The 24,234-nt window shown below is 33.9% G+C and overlaps 1 protein-coding gene across 1 annotated transcript in view; it reads left to right on the top strand.

The window, feature by feature from the left end:
* The window catches only part of LOC149777250 (uncharacterized), a 50,223-nt gene extending 42,284 nt beyond the window's left edge, over positions 1-7,939 (top strand). The window contains exons 3-5 of the mRNA XM_089941993.1: positions 1,938-2,199; positions 5,630-5,842; positions 6,733-7,939. Coding sequence (XP_089798119.1) covers positions 1,938-2,199; positions 5,630-5,842; positions 6,733-7,157 — 900 coding nt within the window. The 3' untranslated portion in view covers positions 7,158-7,939. The remainder of the gene's footprint in view (positions 1-1,937; positions 2,200-5,629; positions 5,843-6,732) is intronic.
* Positions 7,940-24,234: the final 16,295 nt, after the last annotated feature.

Genomic DNA, 24,234 nt, shown 5'->3' with positions numbered 1-24,234 from the left:
CTATTACTACTGGTACTTACTAATATTACCACTATTACTACTGTTGCTACTACTATTACTATTACTACTACTACTTACTACTACTATTACTATTGCTATTACTGCTTTTACTACTACTTACTAATATTATTACTACTATTGCTACTAGTATTACTATTTTTACTAATACTACTACTACTCGCGCTATTTCTATTATTGATTCTAATGCTACTATTTCTACGACTATTACTATTACTATTACTACTGTTTCTATTGCCACTAATGCTACTATTGCTACTACTACTACTGCTATTACTATTGCTACTAATACTACTACTATAGCTACTACTACCATTACTACTACCAATAATAATATTACTACTACTACTTCCACTACTATACATTTTTAAGAAAATAAAAAATGTACCATTACATTTAATCTTCCATATAGTCCTCAAATATATTGCAAACTGAACAAGTATCTACATCAATTAAAATTCCTAATCCTGAAACGATGACAAAATATGTAAAATAATTATGTAAAGTAATAGGGTATGATATCTTTAATTTAAATCAATAAAAGAAGAGCAAAACTTATAATAAACAACAGCGGTGAGCCAAAGGTATGCACTTATCGAGTACAGAAAGTAAATGAATTTCTGTTTTAAAACGAAAGAGTATTCCATAATGTTGGACCGAATAGTGTGAGAATTATCGAGATAGATCATGGCTAGACCATGGAATAAAACGAACGAAGGTCACAGTTGTATATTATCTGTTTGGTGCGATAAGATACAAATCAAAAAACCGATTTTATACTTCATGCAACCTTTTGCAATTTAATTAGGGAAGTGTGACTGGAGTGATTTTGTATGGCCCGATTGAGGTCGACGTAGTGGATCATGTTTACTAAGATAGCGTTACAGGTATTTCGAGCTGTTTCTCAATTAATTTTAAATTACACGTAGGAAAGAATTACGTTTCTAATTTGAAAGGTCATTCTTGGATCCGCCTTTATGGCTATCAGAAGTCTTATCTTGCTTCCAGGCATCATGGAATACACTGAATTTTAAAACAAATGGGGTTAGTGAGAAAGGGGGCTATACTATATGTAGAAATATGTAAAAACTTGACTCGGTGGCTTTTTTGTATCAAGACTGTAAAGAGTATTATAGAAGCAAGTAATCTAGGTATAACAAATATAATATAAAAAGATACAAGTTATGTTAAAAAGTCCGGGGTTGAAATGTCTGATTCATTAAATGTATGAATTTCCAATCAAATTTTGAAGATAGACGTCACGCAGTGTACTTTTTGTTATTGTCTGTATAACATTCTTGGTGAGCATGTCACTTGACCAATTTGGAATTTACTGGACTAAAGTTCTCAAACTAAACTTTTAATTCATTGTCCACATCGAGTGATGAAATGATGCATTGTCAATATAAGTAATTTCAATGGCTTTATAATTTGATTGTAGGACAGAATTCGTGATAATAATCAGATAGAGCTACCTAGCCAAGAATGCTTTTGGTTATGGAAAGTATGTTTACTAGGTTATCTAGTTTCGGTTGTTGACAAATTGCGCAAAGGTTTGAGAGAGAATAATTTCCACACATTAACCATGCGCTGCATTATTTGCTGCGCATTTGAGTTCCGTATATCGGATGTTAAAATGTAATAAGAAAATTACTGTGTCTTGCCATGAACTCCTTCTTCATCGCTAATCAGATCAATTAGGTTTACAATCTTGAAATTTATATGAAATGATACAAACAGTCTAAAAACATTCACAATTCATCTTCAGGAACTGTAAATGTTACATTAAAAGTATGATGAACACATTGTCGAATCTTTGTGGTATATCTTCATCTATCTTAAAGAGAGAGAGAGAGAGAGAGAGAGAGAGAGAGAGAGAGAGAGAGTTTAAACAACTATTTCCTTAATTTTCATTTCAGACGACAAATATTGCGGGAGATTATGACTTTATCTTATACCCTGATGTCAAATGCGAAGCAGACTTTTGTACGCAAGACGCAACACTTGGCTACTGTAAGGTCACAGTCTGTAAAGATGAGCCAAGGTTTGCAGCAATGAAGATGTTAGATCTGATACAGAAACACAACTATTTGTCACCTGGTAAAATGAAAGAATACCTCTTTGACAAATTCGAAAGAATCATCAATGATCCCGATTTCAGACAAGGGAGAAGAATTCGCCGTAAGTTGTTTCACTTAGTGCTTAACCTGTTATATTTTGATTTAAAGGGCTTGATATGCCATGATATTTATGTTGCTAGACCCGTGGCTCTAAAGAGTTACAGCAGCTTTAAATGCAACTAATATTTATTTCGAAACGCTCTTAGTACATAACAACGTAGTTTATAATGTCGTCAATAATCTATATATATATCGAAGACATTTTTTTGAAACTTTTCGCATCTTATGAAATCAATTTATATTTCTTTATCATCTCATTTTGTTTGGGTTAGTTTTCCACTGGATTATTAAATCAGGTGGGTTGTGTTTCGACATAAGTCACGTATGAGGTATTGTGACTTAAAGTCGTAACAAAGCTGTGAAGATGTATGTAAGCACAGAGTGAGACACTTAATTCGTTCCTATTGCTTATGTGACTATCTGGATAAAGCAATATTTTGGGATTATTGTGAATTCGTTCAAAGTTATTCTGGACCTTGCCATATATATAATATGTATAGTATATAAGCTGTATCAATGATATACCACGAGATGCATACATCTTTCATTAAACAGAAATGAGGCTTGCATATAATGCATCTATACTTTAATTATATCACAAGAAATACACATGTTTGCCCTTTGAACAGAGTTTATGATTGACTACAGGCAACTGTGTATTGACCGAGTGAATGAACTCCTCACATCCCTTCCGAGTGTGTCCGCTACATGATATAGTTCTGTGCCTTTTGGTGCTATTATAATCACCTTTCACATTGATAAGTAGCTTGTTTTATTTGTTTAATTTCTCTTTTTTCTAACTTTGCTTAAATCAATACACGAAACACATATAATTTAAATATGAACGATGGTTTAACGAAGAAGGTAGAGCAATACAAACACATGGAGAGTTCGGCTGTTCAAATAAATGCTCAGCCATTCACTTACCGGCGCATGGAGGTTAGTGTGGAATACATATTATGCGAAATGACGAACGAACAAGAGTTAATCAAAATATTTTAATACATTTACAGTTGATCTAAGTCATTATTCTGCTGTAAAAACAATGCCACATACCATTAAGCTCTCTCACTCTCTCTCTCTCTCTCTCTCTCTCTCTCTCTGTCTGATTCTGGCTTTCTTTCATCTTTTTTTCGGTTTGACTTAAATTTTACCAGCATTCATAAATAAGTCCATAAACATTGTGGGATGACACAGGCGAAATCCTTTAATGCTCATAGTTTCATAGAGTTTCGCCCTATCTTGCTACGATGATCCAGAGAGATGGAGAGAAGGGGGCTTTGGACATTTTCAAATTTAATAAATAATAATAGATTTTTAGAACATTATAATAAGGTTTAAGAAACAACAACATCAAATCATTAAATACATCACAGTATATGTACCACGTCAACGAGAAATTTACCGTACATTAACGACAGGGTTTTCAACTTTGTAGCATTGATTGTATAAACAGTGTCGATAAATCCGAAGGGAAATGAATACATACCATTACGACGAAGCATTTTCTTGTAGGTTACTTGGTGTAAGTACAATTTCAAGGTTTCCATCCAGCCCAAATTATTTTCTCTCTCACTCTTGATTTCTCCTTTTTGTGTCCCTCATGCATGGGGGGGGGGAGGCGGAAAGCAGAAAGGATTACAATGCAATTGTGTACCGTATTAAATTTATTTAGAAAACGGGAATTATTAATAATTTATATGGTTATTTTCATACGTCACTAATGATTAATGAGTAGACAGCACACAGTTGCAAGATTGCAGTTGCAAAAATGTTTAAATATACGCATTATTGCGCCATGGGCGCATCACAATTCGATATTTCAATAGTATTGGTTTATAAAATTGCTTTATACCTACACTTTCAACGCCGTGTTATTTTTAATGTTTGTCAGATATATTGTTATGTGTAATTGATTTAATTTTTTAATTTAATTAATTGTTTCTTTGTTAGTTTTAATTTGTTTATTTAATTACATGCTATTGTAATGGAAATTTATTTACTGGATTTCACATTGTCCAGAAACCCAGTTCAATTCTGTTTGACCTGACTGTTTTTTTAATAAACAACTAATAATAGAAACCTTGTATCTAGTTTCTGACTTTGATTCAGAACCGGTGATAGTTTTAGTAAGCAACAATTTTAAAATTAATTTTTTTCTTTCTCAGAGTAAGAATTATTATGTTAAGTCAAGGCCATGCTGCTAGTACGTGATATGAAACATGCGTCTATTGTTACAAACGTCTATATTTTCTAGAAGGTTGACCCCCATCCAAGAGTCTGTTTTGGGTCCTAGTTAGACTTTTTACTGATGTATTGAGAAAGAATTATTAGTAGTAAATGAACACTTGAGAGGTCAAGTTGTTTTATGTTGTGACCAGATTTGGGCCAACTTTTTTATTATCTTCAAATCACTTTGAATTCAAGTGATTATTTTCCCTGGAAATACTAGTGCTCTAAATTAATTCTTGGACAAGGAGATTTATCAAACATTATACAGAATTCAAATACTGGAATAACATTTTATGTGATTCAACAAAAGGCTGTTGCCAGTGAAGCATTTCGCTGACCATTAATGACGCCATCACCTTCCATTTTGGATTTTCATTGGGATTCAAACTAAGTTTCATTCAGGACTTTTCATTACTAAGACTTCTATTTTTTAATTCTTTGAATATTTTTTTATTTGATTCGTAAAGCCGTAAGTTCTTTTGTCCCATTTTTTTCTGTTATTTTTAGGGAAATAACTTATTTGTTAAATTTTACAACACTTATTTTCACTTTCTTCCTGTTACTTTTTGAAAGAGCCTAGATTCGTAACTATATATATATATATATATATATATATATATATATATATATATATATATATATATATATATATACTTGAAAGATCCCAATTATACTTTCCATTTTATGTAACTGTTTTTATCTTTGTAGAAAACAATTTGCTCTCATCACATGTTCAGTGACTCGTATATTGTTTACAAGTTCAAAGGAAATGTCGGCAGTATATTTACACACTTTTGCAGTCTCGATATTGAGTCAGAACAATTGTTTTTCTCACTGTATTCATGACACTGAGGATTTAATCCTATCCTTGAAAAATGCAGAGATAATATATTTGGATAGTAAAGTGACTGGTGTACGTTTGCACTAACTATAAATACATTTGTAGTATCATACGACGCATACATTTCGAGACGATATGTTCTATGGAATACTTGCTAAGTTTTGCAACTTAAGAAATGATCTTCTGCATCCGATTAGAGTTATCGGATTCACCCACTTTCAGCTTATCTTTATGATTTTATACATAATTCAGTGGTGAAGCACTGATTGCATTTGGCATTAACATTGCGTTGTTTGTGATCTGGGCGACAGAATAATTGATCCGTACATATCAATCTGATTTGTAAGTTTTCCTTCAGGCCTTTTCAGAACTCCGTCAAGCCCAGCTTTCACCATTTTGTACGATGCCGGTGCCGGAATACAGTTGGAAGTAGATCTTGTTCCAGGTGTACATTTCGAAGGCTGGCCCAAATGCGACGCGATAAGAAAGTGGAAACCCAAATGGAAAACCAAGCAAGATCTGGCTGAATTGACAAAGGAGTATTTCTGTGTCGCGAGACAACATCCACATGGTTTGTTTCCGTTTGTCTCTTTATATGTGCACTTCTTTCCATCTGCCTATCAGCTTTCATGTTTGTATCGTCAGCATTCTCTTTTCATGTCTTATTTCCTTTACTTGGCTATTTTTATTAACTGACATTTTATGCTCTGGAAGATGTAAATGTTCAAGGCTGCCTGAAAGGTGTAGTAATTTACTCCGTGCATGTAGAGTTGTAATAACCTTCGCGTATAATGCCTCTTGCTGTATGCAGTCTGATTAGCTTCATGCTTTGTGGTAGATAAATGACAAATCTCCAGAACATAGCTAAACACGCTTATTTATTAGCATTGCATTGTCTGTAAAACAGAAGTTCTTCTTTTGAAACTTTTATCAGTTTGTAAAAAAAAAAAATATTTTGGGTTGGCAGGGAACCTTTCATACAATTTGGATGAAAATAATGACCTTATCAAACATTGAATTTATACATGGTACAACTGCCCTGATGTCTTACTATCAGCGTCCACTTAGTCATATAAGCTTAGCACAAAAGGTGATATGACTCAACTGCTCACACGTCGTCTGGGAAGCATTAGCTAGTGGAAACTTGGATATGACCCAACTGCTCACACGTCGTCTAGGAAGCAGTAGCTAGTGGAAACTTGGATATTACCCATCTGTTCACACGTCATCTTCGTTACAAAACAATATTTTTATGTTAGATTGATAGAGGTAGTGAATTTATCCTTTAATATAGTATAATCTATTAAGAATTTCCATGTGTGTGTGTGTGTGTGTGTGTGTGTATGTGTGTGTGTGTGTGTGTGTTGTATGACATAACTTGGTAAAAAAAGATGATGTTTAATATTAAAGCCTGATACAGATTATTTAATTTTTTTATTTATACAAGATTTTCTTTATCAGTCGACGAGGTGTCTGATGGACAGATGTTATGGAGGGAGTCCTTTTCTCACACGGAAAAACTGCTATGGAAACACGCAGATGGCGCGCGTAACCCACCTACATGTCGAAAGCCTGTTCTGAAGGCTCTCAAATTGCTTTTATCGGAGTGCAGATCTGACAACACTGACATCAAGCATCTATCCACGTTTCATCTCCGTACATTCATGCTTCAGTTTTTTGACCAACTACCAAATGACGAAGATTGGCATAAAAGTGACATGAGCGAATGTCTCAAGAAAGCAAAAAAAAATCTTAAAACCGTTCTAGATAAAAGAGTCCTCATGAATTATTTTGTCCCAGGTCACAATGTTCTGCAGGAGGTCCCAGAAAAGGAAGCTACTGTTTTCATAGCTTATCTTAACCAATCTCTCAACCCGAAAAAATGAAGCAAAAGTAATGGCAAATATTTATGAGACTCGTGTTAATTATCATTGTCGTTTGTTATTGAGCTTGTCCTGCATTGGATAGAAGTAGAAAGATTTATTGGAATAATCATCGTTCCAAGTAGTCTGTATATTGTTTTGGACAGAAGTATAATGCTTTATTGGAATAATCATCATATCAAGTAGTCTGTATAGTGTTTTGGACATAAGTAGAATGCATTGTTGGAATAATCATCATTTCAGATAGTCTGTATAGTGTTTTGGACATAAGTAGAATGCATTGTTGGAATAATCAACATTTCAGATAGTCTGTATATTGTTTTGGACATAAGTAGAAAGCTTTATTTGAATAATCATCATTTCAAATAGTCTGTATATTGTTTTGGACAGAAGTAGAATGCTTTATTGGAATAATCATCATATCAAATAGTCTGTATATTGTTTTGGACAGAAGTAGAATGCTTTATTGGAATAATCATCATATCAAATAGTCTGTATATTGTTTTGGACAGAAGTAGAATGCATTATTATTATTGGAATAATCATCATATCAAGTAGTCTGTATATTGTTTTGGACAGAAGTAGAATGCTTTATTGGAATAATCATCATTTCAAATAGTCTGTATATTGTTTTGGACAGAAGTAGAATGCTTTATTGGAATAATCATCATTTCAAATAGTCTGTATATTGTTTTGGACAGAAGTAGAATGCTTTATTGGAATAATCATCATATCAAGTAGTCTGTATATTGTTCTGGACAGAAGTAGAATGCTTTATTGGAATAATCATCATTCCAAGTAGTCTGTATATTGTTTTGGACAGAAGTATAATGCTTTATTGGAATAATCATCACATCAAGTAGTCTGTATAGTGTTTTGGATATAAGTAGAATGCTTTATTGGAATAATCATCATTTCAGATAGTCTGTATAGTGTTTTGGACATAAGTAGAATGCATTGTTGGAATAATCAACATTTCAGATAGTCTGTATAGTGTTTTGGACATAAGTAGAATGCATTGTTGGAATAATCATCATTTCAGATAGTCTGTATAGTGTTTTGGACATAAGTAGAATGCATTGTTGGAATAATCAACATTTCAGATAGTCTGTATAGTGTTTTGGACATAAGTAGAATGCATTGTTGGAATAATCATCATTTCAGATAGTCTGTATAGTGTTTTGGACATAAGTAGAATGCATTGTTGGAATAATCAACATTTCAGATAGTCTGTATATTGTTTTGGACATAAGTAGAAAGCTTTATTTGAATAATCATCATTTCAAATAGTCTGTATATTGTTTTGGACAGAAGTAGAATGCTTTATTGGAATAATCATCATATCAAATAGTCTGTATATTGTTTTGGACAGAAGTAGAATGCTTTATTGGAATAATCATCATATCAAATAGTCTGTATATTGTTTTGGACAGAAGTAGAATGCATTATTATTATTGGAATAATCATCATATCAAGTAGTCTGTATATTGTTTTGGACAGAAGTAGAATGCTTTATTGGAATAATCATCATTTCAAATAGTATGTATATTGTTTTGGACAGAAGTAGAATGCTTTATTGGAATAATCATCATTTCAAATAGTCTGTATATTGTTTTGGACAGAAGTAGAATGCTTTATTGGAATAATCATCGTTCCAAGTAGTCTGTATATTGTTTTGGACAGAAGTATAATGCTTTATTGGAATAATCATCACGTCAAGTAGTCTGTATAGTGTTTTGGACATAAGTAGAATGCATTGTTGGAATAATCATCATTTCAGATAGTCTGTATAGTGTTTTGGACATAAGTAGAATGCATTGTTGGAATAATCATCATTTCAGATAGTCTGTATAGTGTTTTGGACATAAGTAGAATGCATTGTTGGAATAATCAACATTTCAGATAGTCTGTATATTGTTTTGGACATAAGTAGAAAGCTTTATTTGAATAATCATCATTTCAAATAGTCTGTATATTGTTTTGGACAGAAGTAGAATGCTTTATTGGAATAATCATCATATCAAATAGTCTGTATATTGTTTTGGACAGAAGTAGAATGCTTTATTGGAATAATCATCATATCAAATAGTCTGTATATTGTTTTGGACAGAAGTAGAATGCATTATTATTATTGGAATAATCATCATATCAAGTAGTCTGTATATTGTTTTGGACAGAAGTAGAATGCTTTATTGGAATAATCATCATTTCAAATAGTATGTATATTGTTTTGGACAGAAGTAGAATGCTTTATTGGAATAATCATCATTTCAAATAGTCTGTATATTGTTTTGGACAGAAGTAGAATGCTTTATTGGAATAATCATCGTTCCAAGTAGTCTGTATATTGTTTTGGACAGAAGTATAATGCTTTATTGGAATAATCATCACGTCAAGTAGTCTGTATAGTGTTTTGGACATAAGTAGAATGCATTGTTGGAATAATCATCATTTCAGATAGTCTGTATAGTGTTTTGGACATAAGTAGAATGCATTGTTGGAATAATCAACATTTCAGATAGTCTGTATATGGTTTTGGACATAAGTAGAAAGCTTTATTTGAATAATCATCATTTCAAATAGTCTGTATATTGTTTTGGACAGAAGTAGAATGCTTTATTGGAATAATCATCATATCAAATAGTCTGTATATTGTTTTGGACAGAAGTAGAATGCTTTATTGGAATAATCATCATATCAAATAGTCTGTATATTGTTTTGGACAGAAGTAGAATGCATTATTATTATTGGAATAATCATCATATCAAGTAGTCTGTATATTGTTTTGGACAGAAGTAGAATGCTTTATTGGAATAATCATCATTTCAAATAGTCTGTATATTGTTTTGGACAGAAGTAGAATGCTTTATTGGAATAATCATCATTTCAAATAGTCTGTATATTGTTTTGGACAGAAGTAGAATGCTTTATTGGAATAATCATCATTTCAAATAGTCTGTATATTGTTCTGGACAGAAGTAGAATGCTTTATTGGAATAATCATCATTCCAAGTAGTCTGTATATTGTTTTGGACAGAAGTATAATGCTTTATTGGAATAATCATCACATCAAGTAGTCTGTATAGTGTTTTGGATATAAGTAGAATGCTTTATTGGAATAATCATCATTTCAGATAGTCTGTATAGTGTTTTGGACATAAGTAGAATGCATTGTTGGAATAATCAACATTTCAGATAGTCTGTATAGTGTTTTGGACATAAGTAGAATGCATTGTTGGAATAATCATCATTTCAGATAGTCTGTATAGTGTTTTGGACATAAGTAGAATGCATTGTTGGAATAATCAACATTTCAGATAGTCTGTATAGTGTTTTGGACATAAGTAGAATGCATTGTTGGAATAATCATCATTTCAGATAGTCTGTATAGTGTTTTGGACATAAGTAGAATGCATTGTTGGAATAATCAACATTTCAGATAGTCTGTATATTGTTTTGGACATAAGTAGAAAGCTTTATTTGAATAATCATCATTTCAAATAGTCTGTATATTGTTTTGGACAGAAGTAGAATGCTTTATTGGAATAATCATCATATCAAATAGTCTGTATATTGTTTTGGACAGAAGTAGAATGCTTTATTGGAATAATCATCATATCAAATAGTCTGTATATTGTTTTGGACAGAAGTAGAATGCATTATTATTATTGGAATAATCATCATATCAAGTAGTCTGTATATTGTTTTGGACAGAAGTAGAATGCTTTATTGGAATAATCATCATTTCAAATAGTATGTATATTGTTTTGGACAGAAGTAGAATGCTTTATTGGAATAATCATCATTTCAAATAGTCTGTATATTGTTTTGGACAGAAGTAGAATGCTTTATTGGAATAATCATCGTTCCAAGTAGTCTGTATATTGTTTTGGACAGAAGTATAATGCTTTATTGGAATAATCATCACGTCAAGTAGTCTGTATAGTGTTTTGGACATAAGTAGAATGCATTGTTGGAATAATCATCATTTCAGATAGTCTGTATAGTGTTTTGGACATAAGTAGAATGCATTGTTGGAATAATCATCATTTCAGATAGTCTGTATAGTGTTTTGGACATAAGTAGAATGCATTGTTGGAATAATCAACATTTCAGATAGTCTGTATATTGTTTTGGACATAAGTAGAAAGCTTTATTTGAATAATCATCATTTCAAATAGTCTGTATATTGTTTTGGACAGAAGTAGAATGCTTTATTGGAATAATCATCATATCAAATAGTCTGTATATTGTTTTGGACAGAAGTAGAATGCTTTATTGGAATAATCATCATATCAAATAGTCTGTATATTGTTTTGGACAGAAGTAGAATGCATTATTATTATTGGAATAATCATCATATCAAGTAGTCTGTATATTGTTTTGGACAGAAGTAGAATGCTTTATTGGAATAATCATCATTTCAAATAGTATGTATATTGTTTTGGACAGAAGTAGAATGCTTTATTGGAATAATCATCATTTCAAATAGTCTGTATATTGTTTTGGACAGAAGTAGAATGCTTTATTGGAATAATCATCGTTCCAAGTAGTCTGTATATTGTTTTGGACAGAAGTATAATGCTTTATTGGAATAATCATCACGTCAAGTAGTCTGTATAGTGTTTTGGACATAAGTAGAATGCATTGTTGGAATAATCATCATTTCAGATAGTCTGTATAGTGTTTTGGACATAAGTAGAATGCATTGTTGGAATAATCAACATTTCAGATAGTCTGTATATGGTTTTGGACATAAGTAGAAAGCTTTATTTGAATAATCATCATTTCAAATAGTCTGTATATTGTTTTGGACAGAAGTAGAATGCTTTATTGGAATAATCATCATATCAAATAGTCTGTATATTGTTTTGGACAGAAGTAGAATGCTTTATTGGAATAATCATCATATCAAATAGTCTGTATATTGTTTTGGACAGAAGTAGAATGCATTATTATTATTGGAATAATCATCATATCAAGTAGTCTGTATATTGTTTTGGACAGAAGTAGAATGCTTTATTGGAATAATCATCATTTCAAATAGTCTGTATATTGTTTTGGACAGAAGTAGAATGCTTTATTGGAATAATCATCATTTCAAATAGTCTGTATATTGTTTTGGACAGAAGTAGAATGCTTTATTGGAATAATCATCATTTCAAATAGTCTGTATATTGTTCTGGACAGAAGTAGAATGCTTTATTGGAATAATCATCGTTCCAAGTAGTCTGTATATTGTTTTGGACAGAAGTATAATGCTTTATTGGAATAATCATCACATCAAGTAGTCTGTATAGTGTTTTGGACATAAGTAGAATGCTTTATTGGAATAATCATCACATCAAGTAGTCTGTATATTGTTTTGGACAGAAGTAGAATGCTTTATTGGAATAATCATCATTTCAGATAGTCTGTATAGTGTTTTGGACATAAGTAGAATGCATTGTTGGAATAATCAACATTTCAGATAGTCTGTATATTGTTTTGGACATAAGTAGAAAGCTTTATTTGAATAATCATCATTTCAAATAGTCTGTATATTGTTTTGGACAGAAGTAGAATGCTTTATTGGAATAATCATCATATCAAATAGTCTGTATATTGTTTTGGACAGAAGTAGAATGCTTTATTGGAATAATCATCATATCAAATAGTCTGTATATTGTTTTGGACAGAAGTAGAATGCTTTATTGGAATAATCATCGTTTCAAGTAGTCTGTATATTACTCTTTGTAGTGATGTTTGTTGGCTCAACGCCTTCATCTGATTGCCGTTTTAGCTCTTGAAGCAGAGTGTTTTATGCTTTTGATAAAATATTCTTAGTTGCATGAAGTCTATAAAAAAAAACAATTCCAAAATAAAGATAATTTTGAGCTAATGTGAGTTTTTCTTTTTTGTAATATATCGTCATCACCATCATTATTATGGCCATAATCATCTATCCATATTTAGAAAAAGTAGCAGTTATACGTCCGTCTTTCGTCATCCCTTTTGTGCCCCTTAAGTTTCACAGGAACATAAATTAAATTTTAAACGAAATAAATAAAAAAATTTTACAAACATTCTACAAAATGTGCAATGTTTAGAGAAATTGATGTCCAGGAGATTTTCAAAAAATATCCTAGAACATACAACCGTACAATTATTCCTTAATTTCAAAAAAGCTCTTTATGGTTGTTGCCCTAATCTTCAGTAGTTCACAGACATGTAGCTTGGAGGAAATGCCGCGTAGGTATTGATCTTTATTAATTCATACATATGTGCCTTAGAGGAATTAACGCATTGGTGTTACTCTGAAACTTTAACATTACATAGACAAAATGTGATTTGCTACCTCCTGGAGTTAACCTGTGGAGATATCTACATAAATGTAGTACTTGCCCTGACCACTTCAATGGAAAGTATATTCGTTTACTAGAATTAGACTGGATAGTTCTTTGTATTCCTACCGTAAGGATAAAGTATGGTGTTACAGGCATACAAAATGATGATATAAAGTATAAAAGTGTGAAACTTTAACAAATTGTAACATACACATGCCTGATACTGATATTTTAACTCAATAAAGCTTTTGCCAGTTACTTTTTATAGGTTATACATCTTATTGGCATTTGTATTGACAATTGTTGTGCATCTAACATTCAATATTTGTTTTTATTGATATAAATGTAATGTGAATGATCGATTTATGATTAAATTGTCCAATTTAATGATGAAATGAAATTGCCAGCAGGCATTATACAGCAGAATACGTGTGATGTTTGCACTATGCAGCTTATTGGTAGGTAAATTTAATATATCTCACGGACACATCAAATATTACGGAATGGCTTTTTTGTTTACAATGATTGCCTTTATTTGAGGTTAGTCAGTACTTTTCTATCATAGAGTGTAGATATAACAAGCGTTTCTTTCAAAATCACATCATATACTTCCTCAGTAAAGACTGGTTCTTGTAGTGAAATGTAGGAACAAGTAGTAACATGCAGAATCTGTTACACGCTTTATCTGTGAAAAGGACCAGTAGATCTCAATTATGTTGAGGCTGGTTTAATATTTGTTCTGTACTCCATGTTGTTGCTAGCTATTACATGTTGATGTGATGGATTTAGAGCCATTTTGCGACAGCGAGAAAAACAGAGTGAAAAGAAAACAGCATAGCATTTGCAAGACGTTTTTGGTGGAGTCAAACTATCTGAATGATGTGTTAGGCTTCTGAACCTTCTGTCACATCATCGATGTTCACCATGACCGACTAGACGTATGCAGCCTTAGTAGTTATCATTGTCTACTACTGCAGTGGCAGGAGTAGGCCTGGGCGTAGAATTGTAGCTGAGCTGACGATGATCCAACGTTCAACTAATGACCACCCAAGTCTGTCAGACGAATGATACCATTCTTTTAAAAGCCAAATGAAACGAAACTTGACTTCGTCCATGTGTGTGTGTGTCTGTGTCTTCTGGTTTGCTCCTTCTGAAGAAAAAAAAAACAAGGCAAAGAGACATATACGTTTCTGATATTTTCCCTCAAATACGAATTACAATTAAATTTAAAAATACACCATAATCTTTTCTTTCTGACTTTCCCTATAAGTGTGGGTTCATCTGCATCGTTTTATTCTACTTGCCTCACGAGTGACAATTCCTTTACTGGAATATAGGAATATAGTGTGCACCCAGGTCAAATCAAATTGTGAATTGCTATGTAAAGTCAACATTTTCCAGCAAATAACAAGAAGCCAAGAGACGACTTTCTTTGTCACCCATATGCTTAGAGATTAGCATAAGCTGACGACAGCGAACTTTAAGAAGTCCTGAATGGTCATGAATTAACATCCATTGCCTAAATAACAAGACCGAGAGAGCCAAATTCAGCAGAAAGTAGTTTAGTAGTTCTTTAAGATTACTTTTACATTCGACCTACCCAATAATTGATTAACAGATGAATAAAAATTACAAACTAAGAACTAAATTTACAGAAAATTACAAACTAAGAACTAAATTTACAGAGTGATATTTAATTATATAAGTCTCAAGTTCCAGAACAAAAAGCAGTTGTCTTCATTACGGATTTTATTTAGTTTTAAGGGGCTTGAAATGACAATGAAAATCTCTTGGTCAAGATTATCTGAGTCGATCTGTTACTGATAAAGACTGAAGTCTCATGTGTCGAAGTTTAGTATACCTGAGGAATTAGCTTCTTCCACCTATTATGGACAAAATTCAACATGTCTGACAATCTAATGACGAAACTAACATAACAGAAGGAAAAGAGACTTCACATGTGTCATGTGTGAAATCCGAAAGATAGTGGACAACTCAAAGTTATATCAGTGGATCAGCTTTGGATTTACAAGATAAGAATTACTCAGATAAATAACTACAAAGGTCAAATTTGTTTAGCCGGTGCAATCGCAGCCTTGAACTCATGCCTAGAGGGTCATCCATTTATTACGTATGCAAAAATCTGCAAAGCTTTAGCCCTCCCTGTAGATATGAGTATTATTTTACACCCCACACCTACGTACGAACGCCTGACGCACTCCACACACCCCGAATTATATAAAAACGCAGAAACGATCAAGGATTAATAATATTAACGTGTTTAATAAAACAGTCCACCGACATTGAATGATGGAGCCCATCAAAGAAATAAGCTGTATCATTTTGAAAAGTTTGTATAGTGTCCGCTAAGATTAAAACGCCGATGTAACGTATTATACAAATTATTATTGAAGTTTCACTCCCCCCGTTTCCTAGGCGTACATCCGTTATCAGTAGATGCCCCCCCCCCCCCATGTGGAAGTCTTCGCATTTTGGTTAACTCCCCTTCCCTTCTATGCGTACGTACTAAATAATCTGCCCCTAACAGAAAATTAGTGTAGAAATGACAAAATTAAGAAAATAATCAACTGACAATCGGACATGTCTAAACAATGGTCAGAAGCCGATATTCTTTTGTATCATGCTAGCATATACTAAGAGACAGTATTTGTAATTCCGGAAGTTCAAAGATATGCTAGTACGTCTTTATAGGATGAAAGAATATCCTCAATTCGTTGGATGAGCTCTCGTATTTCGAGGACTGGATTTCCCAGACGGAAAATACATTCCCGTTTATTATCCCTTGGAACATTTCAATGCTATTACAAGTGCAATACGAGTTCTCGGATACGGATACTATGGCAACAAATGTGACCAAGGATCTAAAAGTCCGGAGCAGTATATTCACTTTGGAGAGATCTGTCTTGAGTGTCTTGGATAACTCATTGTTGCAAACAGCGAGGAAATATTCGCCAGTCCTTCATGTTACGAGCAGCATGGCATGAAATAATTCCAGCTGGAGTAAGGTGCTTGAGAACTATTGATAATGCGCCCCACTTGTGAACATGTTCTATGACGGAATAAGAAAAAGTCATACGTACGTTCAGGAATGAGAAAGAAATTGTAACCAATATTACGACTCTGTGATTTTACAATAAGTAATATAACAAAGCGAAAACCAATGATTCTTTTAAATTTCAACTAATAACCTATTTCCCTAGAACACAAAGCGAAAAGGGCAAAAAGAGCATACGGTGTTGCAAAAGAAATTCTACATAGTCCTAGAATTGCTAACACAAGTCCTAATGATTAAAGGAATGAATAAACTGAAGTGGTATTTCAAAATAGATCTAACGCTAGAAGAATTGATGAGCGATTGATGTCCTGTGTCTTAGTGATGTGCCAACAGTCTTTTGATGAATAACAATATTGCTAATCCTTATTTGAATTTCACTATAAATCCACATCTATATTTCCAAGAATATAAGTGTATACATATATATCACACGGGCTTATGGTGTGTGCAGCTTCATAGTTTTGATATTATGACATGTGAACATATCACTTTATGTGTTTCTGATTGGTCCAAATAAGGCCATGAAATTAATGTGCAGTATTCTCTTTACTGATTGGCTGCGATTGTGGAAAAACCTTTTGAACCCCGCCTTCTGGAATGGTTTGTATTGAATATACATTTTAGCGGCCATTTTTCAACTCGACTCAAAAAGGAAATTAAGGAAAAATTGTCTCGGCTGTCTGAATATGGACAATTTGCTACTACAGGAGATTGTTATGTCATATATAAAAATATCATCGCAAGAAAAATGGCGTAAAACTCCAAGAAAAGAACAAGAAGAAGAAGTAAAACTTAGGGTATTGCTCATTTGGTTGGGTTGAAGGAGGAGGGGCAGTATCTCTGTAACATTGAACACACCCTATATAAAAGCGTTGATTAAATGTTAAATATACAAGCGTGGTTTAAATATTAACTTCCAGAAGTAAACAAACTCACCTCTGTTCACCGACGTATGTGGACATAAACCGGTCTCCAAACAGACAGAACTTTATCCAGCCACAGCATATTTACGTAGTAAATGTGAGACGCAAATCTGACTCAGATTGAAATTTGCTTACGTTTTCTGTACAGTCTACTGTTCCAGATTAAATACAGTAAATATCCGGCCACAAACAAATTACAGGAAATATGGGAATTTCTGCATCAAGTAATCGTATTTCACATGATAATTGCAACAATGTAATGTTTAGTTGTGAAAGTGACATGTTAGGGTAAACACATACTCCAGGCCTGCTGTCTACCGTATCAAACAATGTGATCATTCTGTTTTGAGTTTTGTCGCTACAAAAAGGTTCTGTTTATTCGGATTGTCCATTGTTCCTTGATTTATAGTTTGTAAAAAAAAGTACATTCTACATTTACTAGTTCAACTTTGTTTGGGACTATATTTTATGCAGAAGAAAAGAAAGGTGCGTTGTCAGACAGAATAAATGAAGTTGTTCATTCTTCTTTCTGTCTAAGTAACTACCACCAAGACAGAAACTGTGATAAAAGGAATCTCAAACGAGCGATAATTTAATATAAATTATGAATCTCTTTGAATATATATATATATATATATATATATATATATATATATATATATATATATATATATATATATATATATATACACATACATACTGGTCACCTCAAAAACATTCTTTCTCAGCGTTCACCAGCGACGGATTGTACTACTAAAGCAGCAGAGAGGGTGAACAGTCTCTAATTGACTCACTCTCGAATCCCAAAAATAAGCTTTCCTACAAATCGCAACAACAAAAAATCGCAAAAAAGGGTTGCGGCGGCACCGTGACACATAGTAGTCTGTTAACCTTCCATGCTGCTATAGTTAAATAAAATTATAACAAATAATGCCACCAGAGAGAGGGCGAACAGACTATAATTGACTCACTCTCAAATCGTAAAAATAAACCTTCCTGAAAATCGCAAAAATGGATCGCGGTGGTGACTGGGACGAGACAGTGCCCTCGTTGCTGTTATAAGTTAAAAACAAATTGCATCAAATAATGGTTTATCCAAAATCTTATACTGCCCGATTAGCACGTGAGCGACTAGAAGCAATTTAAAAAATTCTTCCTGTGAGAAATTCATTCAAAAGAAAATACAAGAACAGGTTGAATACGCGAGGGTATAGAACAGTTATTTAAACCGGTTGCTGAAATTACTGAAGAGGTCGTAACGGCCATTAAGGAAGATCTTTCAGTATCAAAACAAACTGCTGAGCAAACTGCAAAAATAGCAGAAAGAACTAAGAAAACAAAAAGAATTTTACAAAATCATCCAGTTGATATTGCTACCGCACAACCTGAAGAAATACTTGTGGGTATTGGCAAAGTTCGTACTGAAAACGCCGACGTGAAAAAAGAACTTACGCCTAAACCTAAAGTAAGAAAAGAAAATATTGATCTGATTAAAAAATTTATGGAAGGTTTTCTCCAAGATATTAAAAATACTAAAAGTGAAAAATTATCTGCAAAAATATTAATTATTAATTAGTATGGTTAATAAATCTAGTATTTTAAAACAGGGTTATGAAGGCGTAAGTGATGATAATCTTATTAAATGGATATATCGCATATATAGAAACAAAAAACAAGCCAGAGATGATGATTAATAATACAGAAGTATTTTTCAAGAAGTACAAAGACTTTATAGAGAGACACTGAAACAAATAGAACAACAACAAAGACTACAACCCCAACCCCCCAGCAGGAACCCTCATATCAGCTTCCTCCACCTCTGCAACAAATAGAACAACAACAATCTTCTTCACCGCAGCAACAGGTGATGTCGGAACTTGAAAGATCTAAAGAGCTACTTAAAAAAATAAGTAGAAAGACCCTTAAGACTATTTGAGAAAAAAGCGGAAACAACACGTGAGGAAGATGTAGCAACCGAAAGTGGTTTTTCTTCTCTGACTACGCCAGGAGGAAGTGGTCTTGTTACTTTATGCCCTAACAATATTCTTTCTGACGTGCAACGACTAGAATTTCTCATAGGAGGAAAACGTGCTGGTAATAATTCTCCGGAAATAATCAATGAAGCAGCTATTATTAGTCGACGATTATTTCAAGGCGGTATCATGGATATTAATGTTTATCGATCTCTTATTGATGAAATCGTTGATGACTACTAAAGTGATTAGATAAATGAATAATAAATAAGATGATCGTATACAACAGTCAGCATGGACCTGAGATGGTCAGAGTAATAAACGCGATTACCAACCTACAGAGCGATTTACGGAGATGGACTTGGTGATGTTCAGGGATTATTCAGAAGGTTAGCTCCAAAAGTAGCACCTGTTGCAAAACAATTTTCGATGAAAGCTATTGACGTTGTTCGTGAAAAAGCTCCTGGTGCAGTCATTAACGCTGCTGGTAAACCATTTTCGGCAATCAAAGAAAGACTAGCATGATTAATACGACGAAAACCACAACCAGTAAAATTACCAGAGACGGTTTTGCCATCTACAGAAGTCATGCCTGTAAATGTCAGCAAAATAATAAATCAAGCCGCAAATCAAAAACTACGACATTGATGGATCAGCGGGGCAGTGAAGCAGAAAAGAATATTGTTTCAAGTTTGATAACAGGAAGCAGAGTTTCCCGAAAGCGGTAATCCTCGTGTTAGACGAAAATAATTATAATAAAAATGTTTAAGCGTACATCCGACACAGCACTTGATATGGAAGCACCAGTCCTTAAAGATGAGTCTGCGTGATTAACAATCTTATTCTTATGATGCACGACTACCAAATCAGCGTGGAAGAATTGAATTACAAGTCCATGATACAAGTAGATACATTTTACCCGCTGAGGCTTTTACTGAGGTAGAAGGTGAAATTATAAAAACAGATGATACTGTATATGCAGATGGAGCACGAGTTGGCTTTGTCAACAATGGCGTCATGGCATTGTTTGATAGCGCTGCTTATATGATTGATGAAAAAACATCGAGACGATTCAGAAAGAAGTTGACGTTGCTACAACAATAATAGGATTGACAAGATACTCTGATGATTATACAAGATCAGCCGGTCCCACAATGATGTTTGTGAAAGACAATAATGATGCCCCCGACGACAGTCAGTATGATATAAGACGACCAAGAAATGCTGCCGGCGGCATTGACGCAGATGTAGCGTCGGTGGTTCATGGTGCTAATCAAGAATTTAACCTTGGATTTGCAACACGCCATTCAATGTTGAAAGGGCGTCGTAGAAAATTTTCATGAGCAATTCCACTGTCACATATCTTTGGATTTTGCAGAAATTTTAGAAAAGTTATCTTTGGAGCTAAACACACAGTTGCTCTTGTGAGAAAGGTTACCGACGACGACGCTATCTGGAGACCTCTTCATGATGATGGTAAAGTAATGCTAACAAAACTTTCGTTGTGGATACCGGTAATGATTCCAACAATCGCATAAGAACAACGACTAATATATGTTATGGACACATGTGGTAAATCACTACTGTCATGGTTGACAACAACCACGGACAGTATACAAACTGACGTTAACGGGCAATTTACATGGCACATAGCATCACAGCAAAGTGTTTCTGCACCACGATATATATTTGTTGCTTTTCAGAGGGCTAATCGATTAAACTCACAAACTCATATTCACATGATATCTGACATACTAGGTGTTACCGAGGTTTCTTTACGAATAAACGGACAAGAACCAACAGAAAACATACTACTGAATTATAAACAAAATCATATAGCACGTGTGTATCATCAGTTAATGACGTTTATGGGAAGCGATCAAAACGTAGATACTGGTTTACAAATCTCACAACATGATTTTAAAGAACGATATCCGATCTATTACTTTTCGCTGGAGCATCTTGATTTATCCAAACAATCAATCGTTGATATACACTTCAGAGCCAGCGTGAATACAGGTGGTGGTGTTAATTACTGAGCAATCGCGGTCATACTTAGCGACAAAGGAATGTTACTTGAGGGTGGCAGTGATCGAATGAGAATCGTTGATGCACCAGTAGAAAATCTTAATGTCTTACCTTAATCCACCTTATTTAGAAAAACGAGTATTATCATAAAATGTCATCATATCATCATGATAGTGTCAGTCTGACTCCATGTCAGATCAAGAAGCTACAAACCGTATCAGCAAACAAAATGTGGGACCGCGATAACGCTAAAACACAATCAGATTACAGGCGGTGAAAACAAACTATTGTTGACAACACACCAGTTTAAACATCATAATAAAGCCAAACAATCCAATACTGGAATACGATTTGAACTTTCCGCCGGAGCCTTCAAAGATAGGTGGTATATTTCCACTTCTCGCGGAAATATCAGCATTGATGGCCGCTGAAGCTTCAGCCGTTGCAAAAGCGGCCTTGTTAGGTGCTGTTGGATATGCTGGTCATAAGCTGGCAGAAAAAGCAATAAGAAGGGGGATTAAAAAACGGAAGAGATCTTAGACTTCCGAGAACTGATCGAGGAAAGGGTCTGATTTCAAATTTTGATTTACTTGATGCTGCTAAGCAACTAGAAATAAATACCTTTAGAGGTGTTTTTATGCGAGATCAATTACCACAACAACCAAACAATATTGAAACCGGTATTAGTAATCTCGATAACAGCACTGGACCTGGAACGCACTGGGTAGCATACGCGATTGATCCTCGTAGAATTATTTATTCGATTCATATGGGTTAGCTCCACCTTAGGAATTTATGCACTATGTCACACCGCCCCAAGTGAACTTGGGCGTAAAAACCTGGTACTCAACGCTACCAACACAAAAATGAACCGATCCACCAATATGCGGCCGTGAAGCACTTGCTGTATTCGATGCTGTATCAAATACACCATCGTTGCCACCTCACAAAGTTGTGCACAATTATACAAGTGAACAGTTTGAAAAATCATTGATTTAGATCAAGAGAGAAGACAATAATGGTAGATATTTACGGAAGATTCCGTGGTGATACTACTGCGAGTAAAATAAATCCGACATAGATCTGTTAAATTAAGCGACAAAGGATGAACTCGCTGATATTATGAACCCCTCTGGAGTTGACCGAGATGAAGTTGTTGTTTTTCAGGACAGATACGGTGTTTTAAAAACGAGCAATATCAAATGGAATGATGTAGTTCGTAGAGTTCTCGGTGCTACTGCGGACAACATTCCAGTATTTACTGACGGGGGTAGAATCAGAGACTCAAATATATCGTTTACAACCATCAGAGAAGAAATTGCTAATCGTTTCAAAAATACCGGGATAAAGGAATAGACGAAGTCATCGATGCTACAATGAACGATGAGAGGGCGAAAAAGATTATTGATTATCTCAACGATCAAAGACATTTTTTCAGAATAAAGTTTATTGTGCTAGCAGAAACAGATTCCGCTGAGTGGAATATCCGTGACAAACGTGACCCTGTCCTTGCTAATGAAAAAACTGCTGCGCTAAGTAAAAAATTCCAAGCCAGGAATGTTGACTGGTATTGATAAACCACATTACGAACGAGCGTATCCTATAACCGCAGTTGTTTATGGAATTTGTCTGCTAAATGATAAACCAAACATTAATGATCTTGCGCCATTGAGATTTTTAAAACTGAATTACGTAGCCAAAGGAGTAATCGAACATTTTACACTGGAAATGGTTTAACGGATCTACGACGTGAAAAAATAAACAGCTGGGTTGAATCGGTCAAGGATACTGGAGCTACAATAAATGATGTCGCCGAGTTAGGAAGTAAATTAAAATTTCCAATAAAACTAAACACGATTACCGAAGAATTTTTATACGAATCAAAGAACAAGTCGAAGGGAGCTCCAATTGGAATTATTGATCATAATGCGCATGCTTGAACTAACGCAGTCACAATATTTCCACGAGATCGAACTGTAAGATTTTACCAAGGAGATATGTTTGATTTTATTCACGAAATGAGTAAAAACGATCCTGTATCAGTATGGCTATTTAAGAGTTCCGATGATTAAAAATTTGATCAATTTGTGCGACCTAACGGCGAAATATATCGTAAAGAATCTCTCCACGAAGAAATTAAAAATCTTGCACAGAAATTTTCAACGGAGAATATTGAGCAATTACTAAATAATTGTTTTACAGTTCCATCAATTGCTGATCACTTTGCAAGAGAGAAAAATTCGTGGAACCCAACACGATTTGAATTTCTCGAAGACGTTCAACTAAGTTGCTGTGAATACGGACACAGTGGATTGTGGAATGCTAAGTATAATTACAACAATGTTATCTCGGTTGATATGGTCGCGCGTTATCCGGGGAGTTTTATTGGTTACGGAGAGTGTTCTGGAAATTTCAAAAGATTTGGATACCCACAAACGAAATGACTAGAGTATCAATAAATGGACCCCTACCTGATTTTGATCAAACTGGATTCGCTCGTATTGTATCATTCGAGTTTGCTGAAAGTCTTCACCCGATCTGTTATGTTTGGTTTGGTAGGCACTTTTCAGAAAAACGTTGGGCACCAATAGTTTTATTACGATATATGCTTGATTGTAAAATATTAATATCCTTGATTGTAACTGAGGCAATTATATCATACCGTCCTCAGACCGAAGTTTGGTTACCACCACCTGATGATGATAACCCGCAAAGGATCTCGGTAGAAGAATAATCGGTAAATTTACTCAAGGC

Source organism: Sinohyriopsis cumingii, chromosome 18 (assembly GCF_028554795.1).
Source record: "Sinohyriopsis cumingii isolate HCF-2022 chromosome 18, ASM2855479v2, whole genome shotgun sequence".
NCBI classification, from domain to species: Eukaryota; Metazoa; Mollusca; class Bivalvia; order Unionida; family Unionidae; genus Sinohyriopsis; species Sinohyriopsis cumingii.
The sequence above is the reverse complement of the archived record's forward strand: the minus strand, read 5'-3'. Positions and strand labels throughout refer to the sequence as shown.